Consider the following 10,147-nt stretch of genomic DNA (forward strand, 5'->3'; position numbering starts at 1 on the left):
AATTTGCCAAGTATATGGCCATGTAAATATGGCCAACATGAGATCAAGAACAGCTTGAGAGGAAACTGAAGAAAGAAAATATGTTTCAGCTATGGCTGCAGGCACCAGTGGCTACCTAGAGACTGTTGAAATTTCAAGTGCACAAGACGGTCTGAATGTTTCAAGAATCACCTGCTGATCCCAAACACTAAGTTCCTTTGTTAGCTTAGCTTTTTAAAGAAAATCACATCAAGAAGATATTAGCAGGCTTCCATACTTAGAAGTGGATTTCATCAATCCTACAAGAAATCTTGCTTTCTACTACAACAATACCCTAATTTCTTACTCTTGACTCGTTCAAAGCTCTTCTTTTTAATAATGAGGCGCTAACAAATGATGCTATCTGATATTTAGGGACAGAATTATGAATCCTTCAGCAAAGAAATAGCCTAGGCTTTTCTCTCCATTGACATAGAAAACTTTGCTCATACAGTCTGAACCAAATTTCAACTCCCCATGTGGTTTCACTGTCCTCTGTGCTCACCTGGTGGAGATGTGCCTGCCCCCACTGATTCTGCTTAGTAAATCCAGTCAGACACAAGGAAATAGAAATGGAGACTCTTTGGGAGCTGTAGGTGGACAATCAGGGGATATAAGTGGCCACTTCATAGTCACTGCCTCTGCTGTAATTCCTGCAGCATAGCAATGTCTTACTTTGGGACTTAGGACTGTCTTTTTCACTTGGTGCCCTTTTCCACTTTGTATTTTACACAAACTGCGCCATTCTTGCAGCTCTCCTAAAGTGAAGAACCAAAGATATACTGTTCCTTCATGTTCTTTCCTCACGCCTTACCTGTGGTTCAACAACATTTTTCTCTCTTTTTCTATGTTTTGAACTGACTTGGAGTATAGCAAGGCTGAAGTTCAGCTCCTTTCTAAACCCTCTTGGTCGCCCTTCTTTTCTGTTGAAAAAAAAAAAAATTGTTGTCTTTTTCTTTCCTTTTCTTTATGAACTAAGCTGTATACAACTGACCATTTCTTTTTTACCTAAAACCTCTAAGAACAAAGCAAAACTACCAAAAAATCTTTAGTCCTTTATCTTCCATACTACTAGATGAAATCTTCCTCCTCTATGACTCTGCATGATTTCCCATTTTTCCTCTTAATCTATATAAAAGAAAAATGCTCAGACCGGACTTCCACCCAGTCTTTCTGATCTATCTTGTCCTCTTTCAGCTGAGAGTCAACTCATCTGTCTCTGGCATTCGTTGTAAGCTAGTCATGGCATGACTCGGTGTGAGAAGGAGGTGTATTCTGACAGTAACCCTTCCCACCCAGTGGAGATGCTTGCTTTCTTCACAGTAATAGTTAAAAGTTGCAAAAATTGTTAGATTGGACCTTATGTAAGGGAAATGCATTCTTTGCTGGTTATGGCTGCCTCTCCTTCTACAACATGTTCATGAAAAGTTTAGTCCTTACCTTCAATACTGTACAAAGTCTCTTCCCTAATTAACTCCTCTTTCCATTGAGCATAGTGCTCTCTCTCATCCTGAAAGTGTTCAAGGCCTGGCTGGATGGAGATTTTAATAACCTGGTCTAGTGGAAGGTGTCCTTGCCTGCGGCATAGGCACTGGAACTAGATGATCTCTAAGGCTTCTTTCAACCCAAACTGTTCTATGATTCTCCTGATTTTTTTTAAATTAGGACAAATATTTTTAGACCAGTAGGGACTTCCCAGTTTGCAACAGTGTATGCCTTGGTTCATGCTACTTTGCTCAATGATTCTTCCATAAATCTAAATTTGCTTTTTGATTTTGAAGAAAGATAGGCCAGTGTAGTTTAATCTTCTTTAGGATTATCAGTTAGGTAATTCTGTTGGGTATTACATAACTTTAATTTCTTTCAGACACCTGCACATATTGTTTGCAAATCTTCTAAATTTTGTACACAACTGTTATGATTTTCTTACTCACTGCACATATTATATAAAATATATTGGAATGTAGAAAAATATAGGGTATTTTTTTCATCTTTGAATTATTGAGAGATAAAAATATACTTTGCATTTGACTCTTGAAGATGCATTTTCTCTGAGAGGCTGGCTTGTTGCCATACAGTTCAGAAAGAATGATTTGAGGCTGATTGAAGCTATATGTCAGTCTCTAAATTAGCTATAGAACTCAAGGAAAAGCTGAGCTTCTCCATGGTCATGCCAGTAAAAGGCCTGCTTTTCAATTAAGTTTAAAAAAGAAAGCACACTAAAAATAGAATGGGAAAAAATGAGTTTAAAGTTTCACTGTCAAATAGATGGGGGAATATTTTTACTGTCTCGTGTCCTTTGAGAGTTTCTAATCGGCTTGCATATTTATTCCCCTGTTAACAGTCTCATAGGGGAGTTAAAATACAAAGTAGGAAACAACTTTTTATGTGCTTTACTGCAGAAATCAAATCAGTAAATGGTTTTGGTGAAACTTTTTTTAGGTGAGAAAGAAATGGAAATTGTGTATTTTTTCAAACTAACATGCTTCTGATCCCTGTTTACACCAATAGAGCATTCAAATGCAACTCATGTCTACTTACCATGTCAAAAAAACAGATGGGAATAGAAAAGTAGCAATAAGAACTATATCAGCTGAAGGAAAAGCTGTCATATAAGGTTTGAGAAATAAAGGTAGGTAATGTTTGAAGGCAAAAGTGAGAACAGTAAATACCATGCTGTGTAAAAAAAGTAAACTGGCTGTTCTTAACTATACAAACCAGTGCACTCTAAGGAAGAGCAGATAAGTTTAAACTGGTTCTGACAGTAATTTCCATAGGATTTGGAAGAGTGTAATTGTGTGATTACCCAGTGGGAGTCATTTCTAGTGAGTACTGTCAACACAAGGTGTCTGCTTTTGTAAAGAGGGTCAAATGTAGATCTTCAGAGCATCCTGTGTTAGATTTCTAACATAGTAGCCTCTTCTAGAACTGAGAAACTCTTTACTTGAGTTGTAGTGTGGTTTAATGCCCTTTAACAAGTTGAAAATGAGAGAGTGCACGTTGCAGATCAATGTCTTCTGTTTTGGCATTTTTTTGTTGCTGAGAAAGGAAAGCTGATGTCAACTATTTTCCCTAGCTGCTCGTAGCAAACTGGATTATTTAAATATTAATAATCTAAGAATGGCACCCCTCTTCTGCTAATATTGTTATTAATAATAATATTAGTAATATTTTAAATTTTGTGCAACTAATATGTTTTAAATATGCGAAGATAGTTTGTAATTGTAGATATTTAGTACTAATTATGGTAGAAATAGGAACATTACCAATTGTTTCTGAGTGGTAACTTAAATGGGAAATGCAGAGAGAACCATAAACAAGCAGACATTTTGTTCTTTCCTGTGTCCTCCCAAACTGACGTAGATATTTAATGATTTGCTTAAAGAAAGATGGCCAGTTTGGATATTTTAATTTGATTTTTAAAATGAAAAGATGAACAAAATTTGAGCATCTCATTGAATTTACATGTTTCTTTACAAGATTTTCTGAAACAAAAAGGAAATGCCCTTATTTCTAGGCACTCAGAAACCTAGAGAAAAAGTTACACTTGTGTGCAGAATACTCCCTTAGTAGAATGTAAATTTTTAGACTGTGATTCTAAATCAGCTAGGCCTGTCAAATATGTTTTAGCTACTTTACCTCTCGTAGCTAATGCTCTGGATAATGACTGTATGAACTGTGTAAAGACAGAGCACTCAGTTCCCTACTATACTTTTCCAAACTTTAATCATTGTTAGAATCATGGATGTAGTTTGACAGTGATTTATTTAGTGTCTACCAAGAAAATATATTTTGAGTCCTATGCAGTAGAAAAGTGAGCAGCTAGTAGTTATTCACTAATTATTACTTAAGAAAAAAATCTCCTGACATATTTCCAAAATCCACCAGAGGTAAAATTTTTATCTATCTTACAATTTACAGAAACATTATTTCAATGAGAAAGCTAACTTAAAATGATGTAAAAGATGAACTCTAAAAAGTGTGTGAAGGTTGCATGACTGTTTCTGTTGATTCTAAGAGATTTTGGAAAAAGCTCTTGTAGATGAATAAGTGTCTTTTGACTAGCGGGGTGTTTACATGGGTATGTAGATTAATTCTAGACTAATACTAGACCAATATATACAATTTATTTTCATAATTTAAAAATATATATATTTGATTGTAAAAGTCTAACTGGAGAGGACAAATTCTTGCTTCTTTAGTAATTAATTTTTTCTTCCTTAGTGCTCTTTAGAAAGATTATATGTTTATGAGTTTCCTGCTAACGTTTGTTCACATATGGAATTATGTATTTATTTAAATAACTTTAGCTTGCAGACACAGATATATAAAATTTGGAAAATCATCCACCATTGGCAGATGTTTAAATTAAGTATATATGTAGCTGTACTTTAAAAATGAATTTATGCATCAATAATATGACATATTTTCTCAGATACTGATTTGTAGAATATATATCTCTCAGGAATACTGTTTAAAAGAATTAATTGGATCAGAATTACACTTGCTTTTTTCTCATGATTTCTATATTTTTACCTTAAAAATATTTATTCAGTAGATGAAAATTTAACAGACAACATTTCAGGACATTTTAAGAAATACTTGCAAAATTTACATTAAAAGTTGACTGATGTCAAGGGCTGTCAGCCAGTCCTTACTTTGAACAATGCAAAGACATAAAAATCTCAGTGTGACAGGTGGTTGACAGGAAATGTTTACCATCTTTGCCAAGGAAATTAAAAGTAAAAAATAAGGCATTGAGCACTGCTTTAAAAGTAAAAGCCTCAGATTTCTGTCCCTGGAGTAAAAAAAAAAAACTTCTCTTGATATAAACTTTAAGAAAATTTTAATAATCTTTTAAAGTTCTGTTTAACTATTAAGCAGCCACAGTTTATACCTCTTAATAAATATCTGAATATTGGTCATGTTCATAAAATGTCAAATCTGGTAAATGCCAGTAAACCCATATGTTGTAAAACAATGTGACAGGATGACTGAAGTGATATTCAAAAAACTTGGTGGCATAGAGAAGGCAAGGGTAGTCCTCCCTGCTTGCTCTTTTGTTTTGGCAGCAACTGCAACAGAGTGAGTGTTGCACAAAACATTTAAACAGGACTTCATTGTTTAATATTCATCTTTTAAAGGGCAAATTGCCCCAGTGCTTAGAGAAGACATTGCGGGGGGATGAAAAAAGCTATTTCCATAAGGAATTTAGAGCTGAAACAGGCCAAAGAGAAAGAAGTCATGAAGAGAAGTGAATGTGACAAGATTATTTTCTTTCTGTTCAATTTTTTCTCTGTTCTCATATTTATTTATATTTTGTTCTGTGCTTTCACCTGTCTTTCCTCAGGAAGCTGTTATTGCTTAACTTTTTCTTACTTGTCTGACCTAAAGTATCCTCCTTGCCATCTAAGCTGGAGGGTGCTCCAGTAATACTCAAAGATTCTGAGAAGTCTGTGACTACAGATGAAATTGTGGCCTTCTCAGGGAATAATCTGACAGCCTTGTGCTAGGCCAGCTGGTGAGCCTCCTTAAAGCCTTGCAACTGACTGTCCTACTTGCCCCAAAGGAGAGATCAAAAAGCTGTGTTTGTGCCTGCTGGCTCCTGCTAGAGGTCTGCTCTAGTTTGGGTACTTTGCTCCTGGAGAGATTAGGATTGCTCCCACCAACCTTAAGAGTGCCTCAGCATGAAGCTTTAAACTTCCACCTGAAGGTTGGTGGTGAATGCTTTCTATCACTGATCTTTCAGTGTGGATTTGAAATTTTGGCAAAAATTCATCTGCATACATCCTCAGGAGGAACGGAAAACTTTTCTCCCAGAAATGTGAAAAGAAATATATTTTGCCCAATTTTTTGCCTGTTAATATAAAATTTTACTCTTAGTTGTTTTAGTTTATTGTACCAAGTGGAAGTTAATGCCTTACGTAGTTTAACTTGAATAAAAACAACGCATAGATACTCCAAAGAAAAGCAGGCTGAGAGACTGAGGTTGGAGAAAGGAAGTTACTGTGCCCATCTCTCTGCTCCACTACAGAAGTTATACTCAGCCTTCATGTCAAGAAGTTTACAGTGCCCTACAGCTTCTGCAATACAGTTGATGACTCCATAACAGCAAATGTATAAATGCCCAACTTCCCTTAAAAGTCACTGCCTGTGCTGGAGAAGAAAGCAATCCTCCTCAAGAGGCCTCGAGAAAGGTTCAGTAGAAGACAAGTGCCTTTTTTATGTTCCTGTGTCAACACACTTTACAAAGCCATTGAAGAAACAGCACCTATATTTTGTCAGTTTTCAGTGGGAAATAGGTATCCAGTTACTGCTTTTGCTCCTAAAAACCCTCAACAAACTTAATAAATTCCTGGTTTTACCACATGTTCTCTTCTTAACTTGAAAAAGAGCTTAAATTACAGACCATTCCAAAAATCAAGGGATTTTATACAGCATGTCAGGAAAAAATATGTGTGTTTATTTGCAAAACTCTTTCATGATCCATATCTTTTTTGTCATTTCTGTTTTTACATCCCATGCCACAATTTCCTACTGTTGCACTTTTTAGGAGAGCCTTATTCCTGCATTCATTATTTTGTTTGACGTGACCACTCCTGTTCATTTCTAGCATTCAACAGAGACCCTGACGTAAACGGCTTTGGAAACCCAACTCTCCTTTACCTGTTCTCTCATATTGAATTTATTAAGCAGCAGATGGCCAGGGACAACGTGCAGTTTGTCAGATTTGAATCAATAGACCTCCACGGTGTTTCAAGATCAAAGAATGTTCCTTCTCGATTTTTTCAAGTAAGTTTTTGGTTTCTAGTTGTACCTTTATGTGTTTTCATGCCCCCATCCTTTAATTATATTTTTTTTCATACTGCAGGCAGCAACTCCAACTTAGAACAAATTATCTGTACCCTCCCCTTGCTCATGTTCCCAAAGGATCTAGACTTCTTTCATCACTGCAATCATTTATTCATCTTTTCCTCCAAATAGTAATCTAATTAGATAAGGCCAATAATTTCAGTTCTTTGAAGTTCTAATTATCTCTTCCCTCAGAAATATCTTTTCAGATTCAACACATTATAATAATTTTAGTTTGCCAAACATTTCTAAATTGCAAAAAAGAAAGGAGTAAACACTGAAAGAAATAAAATGACTAAAAATAAAATAATTTTAGTTATGAGAAATATCATAATTATCAATAAGATAGGAAAATATCACTGAGTTGCATAATGATTTAAGTGAAATATTTGCCATAGTAATGATTCAGGAAATAAAAATCTAATTAGGTAGCAGTGTTCCAGGAGGGAGAAGTACTACTATGGGGCAGTCACCTTTGACACCTTTTTCAGTGCCGAAGGGATAGCTTAGACATCTTGGAGCAGGGTTCATCTGAGTCTGCAGCTTTGGTTATGGGTGTCACACATTGATACTGTTGACTGCCACCTGTTTAAAAGAAGAATCCATTCATTCATTCATTCATTCATTCATTCATTCATTCATTCATTCATTCATTCATTCATTCATATTAAGAGAAGCCACCATATGCAGTTTCCAAATGAAAATGCAGAATTGGCTATTTTCAGTTCTGAGCTTTCCCCTTTCTGGGTTTGTTCTGTCTCCTCTGCTCACACAAATGGCAATTTTTTCCCTTAGAAGAATAAAGGTAAGATGTAAATATGAGCCAAATTTCACATGTTAGAACTTGACCTAATTGCAGCTTCCATCAGAAAAATATTTGATCATAAGGGAAGTTGTAAAGGTGCTTGATTGAAGGTAGATGATCCTTCCTAGGGATCTTACCTGCATTTCATTTTCATCAGTTGAAACTTTCTGTTCAAATGGAGAAGAAAAATTCATAATTATACTTTCTCACCTGCAAGTGGTTCCCTGTGTTTTGCCCCAAGCATTTCAAGTCTAGAAAGTGAGATTTTTCTGTTAAATGTTGCATCTGAAAAACAGTATTTAAAGAGAAGTTACAGCCTGAATTGAATTGATATCAGTCTCGTGTGGTCACTTGGGTCTATGAAAAAAAATGGTAGCTAAATAGACTAAAGTCTGACTTGAAAAGTGTGCACCTAACTGGTGATACCCATAATTATATAAGCACTATGCAAGAAAAGTGTTGAACAATTTTTTTTGTCCTTTATGGAAATTTAAAAAATGATCATTGATGTCACAGTTTTCATACCAGTCTTGCAGAAAGTTGTTCTGCTTTATAAAGACACAGCAACTGGCTCTTACCCTTCTCATCAGTGATCACTGCATTTTAGTGTTCTTTTACAAAAATACCATTGTACCTGAGAATTTGAATTTTATGTCTTTTACATACATAAAAATACCGTTGAGCTGTTTTCTGGTTTGGTAATATGTCATTCTGCTCCGTGTTTAGGAGAAAGCAATTCATGGTATTGCCATGCCCAGAAGTTACCTTGAACTGACGCTGAATCCTAAAGATAATGAATTAGATTACATAAATGCAACCAATTTCAATTGTGACATAATTCTGAACCCTGATTTATCAACATTTCGAATTCTACCCTGGACTGAGCAGACTGCAAGAGTGATATGTGATTCCTTCACTGTGCTGGGCACCCCACTAATGACCTCTCCAAGGCATATTGCCAAGAAACAGCTGAGCCAGCTTCAGGACAATGGCTTTTCTTTGCACTCTGCATTCACTTATGAATTTTGTATTTATGGCATTACTGAGGTTGTAAATTCAAAAACAATATCCTTTCCTGCAGCCACGATACTAAATAACCATGACCAGACTTTTATTCAGGAGCTCATTGAAGGAATGTATTATGCTGGTGCCAACATTGAAAGCTTTTCTTCTTCCAGTGGGCCTGGGCAAATGGAGATCACTTTTCATCCAGCGTTTGGCCTAGATGCAGCTGACAGTGCCTTCACATTTAGAACGGGCCTTAAAGAGGTGGCTAAGAAGTATAACTATGTGGCTAGCTTTTTCTCAGAATCAGGATTCTACAATTCAGGGGCTCTATCACACAGCCTGTGGGATCTGAATGGCCAGAAGAATTTGTTTTCTGCTGGTTATGGAGTTGAGGAGCTCTCAGAGCTTGGAAAAAACTGGTTGTCAGGTCTCTTGGCACACACGGCAGCTATCAGCTGCTTGATGGCTCCTACCACCAGCTGCCGCAAGTCTTATTCTAAGTACAGTAAAGAATCAAAAGAGACTGTAAATGCAAAATGGGCATATAATGATAACAGCTGTGCCTTTAATGTCAAATGCCATGGTGGAAAAGGCACTTACATAGAGAATAAATTAAGTTCTGCTGCAGCAAACCCATACCTGGTCCTTGCTGCTACTATTGCTGCAGGTCTGGATGGAGTGAAGAGAGGACTCAGGTATGATGATATGCTTGAAGAGGAAAATCACACCGGTGATCTGAAACACTCGTCTATCCCTCTGAAACTAGAAGATGCTCTGGTTGCACTGGAGAAAGATTCGTGCATTAAGGAAGCATTAGGCGAAACTTTTATCAGATACTTTGTTGCCATGAAACATTATGAGTTAGAAACTGAAGAAATGGATAGTGAAAGGAATAAATGCCTGGGATATTTTATTTAGACAGAGCACTCTTCTGTAGTGGTGCTGTGTAAAAGCATACAGTGAATGGCTCAGATTCTTTAAATTAGTTTTAAATATATTTTAAAATGTTTTAATGTGTTGGGATTTGCCCCCCTTCTTTGCATAGTACATGGTAATTACACTTAATTTTCCATATATATTCATGGCAGCACAAAGCTGTTATATTAATGAAATAACATTAACAAGCTCTTAAAAAAATGGTTTTTTGGAGGTTTTTTTTGGACAAGCCTGCTGGTGAAAAGAAGAAAAGAGAAGGTGAAATGGAGAAGAAGAGCAACTGCACAACTCTAACAGGACTGTATAACATGCAGAAAAATGGGAGTAATGGGGACAGTGATGAGGAGTGGGGTTTAGAACAGGGGAAAGCGGGGAATTTTGTTTTCAGCATGGTTATGGGATTTGTTCCAGCCTATTCAGTAACTGATGAGTTGCCAAAGCAAAAGAACATGAGTTTGATTTAAAACATAAACTAGAACAATGAACATTGTAGAAAGAGGGGCAAAGGACTGAGGCTGTAGAACGTGA

At 36.2% G+C, this 10,147-nt stretch overlaps 1 protein-coding gene across 2 annotated transcripts in view; it reads left to right on the forward strand.

Annotated features, from left to right (window-relative positions):
• The window catches only part of LGSN (lengsin, lens protein with glutamine synthetase domain), a 56,020-nt gene extending 46,254 nt beyond the window's left edge, over positions 1 to 9,766 (forward strand). For both annotated transcript variants that reach the window (XM_030236317.2, XM_009094398.4), the window contains 2 exons: positions 6,632 to 6,810; positions 8,402 to 9,766. In XM_030236317.2, the coding sequence (XP_030092177.1) occupies positions 6,632 to 6,810; positions 8,402 to 9,601 (1,379 nt within the window). In that variant the 3' untranslated portion in view covers positions 9,602 to 9,766. The remainder of the gene's footprint in view (positions 1 to 6,631; positions 6,811 to 8,401) is intronic.
• The last annotated feature ends 381 nt before the right edge of the window (positions 9,767 to 10,147 follow it).

Source organism: Serinus canaria, chromosome 3 (assembly GCF_022539315.1).
Source record: "Serinus canaria isolate serCan28SL12 chromosome 3, serCan2020, whole genome shotgun sequence".
Classification (NCBI taxonomy): Eukaryota; Metazoa; Chordata; class Aves; order Passeriformes; family Fringillidae; genus Serinus; species Serinus canaria.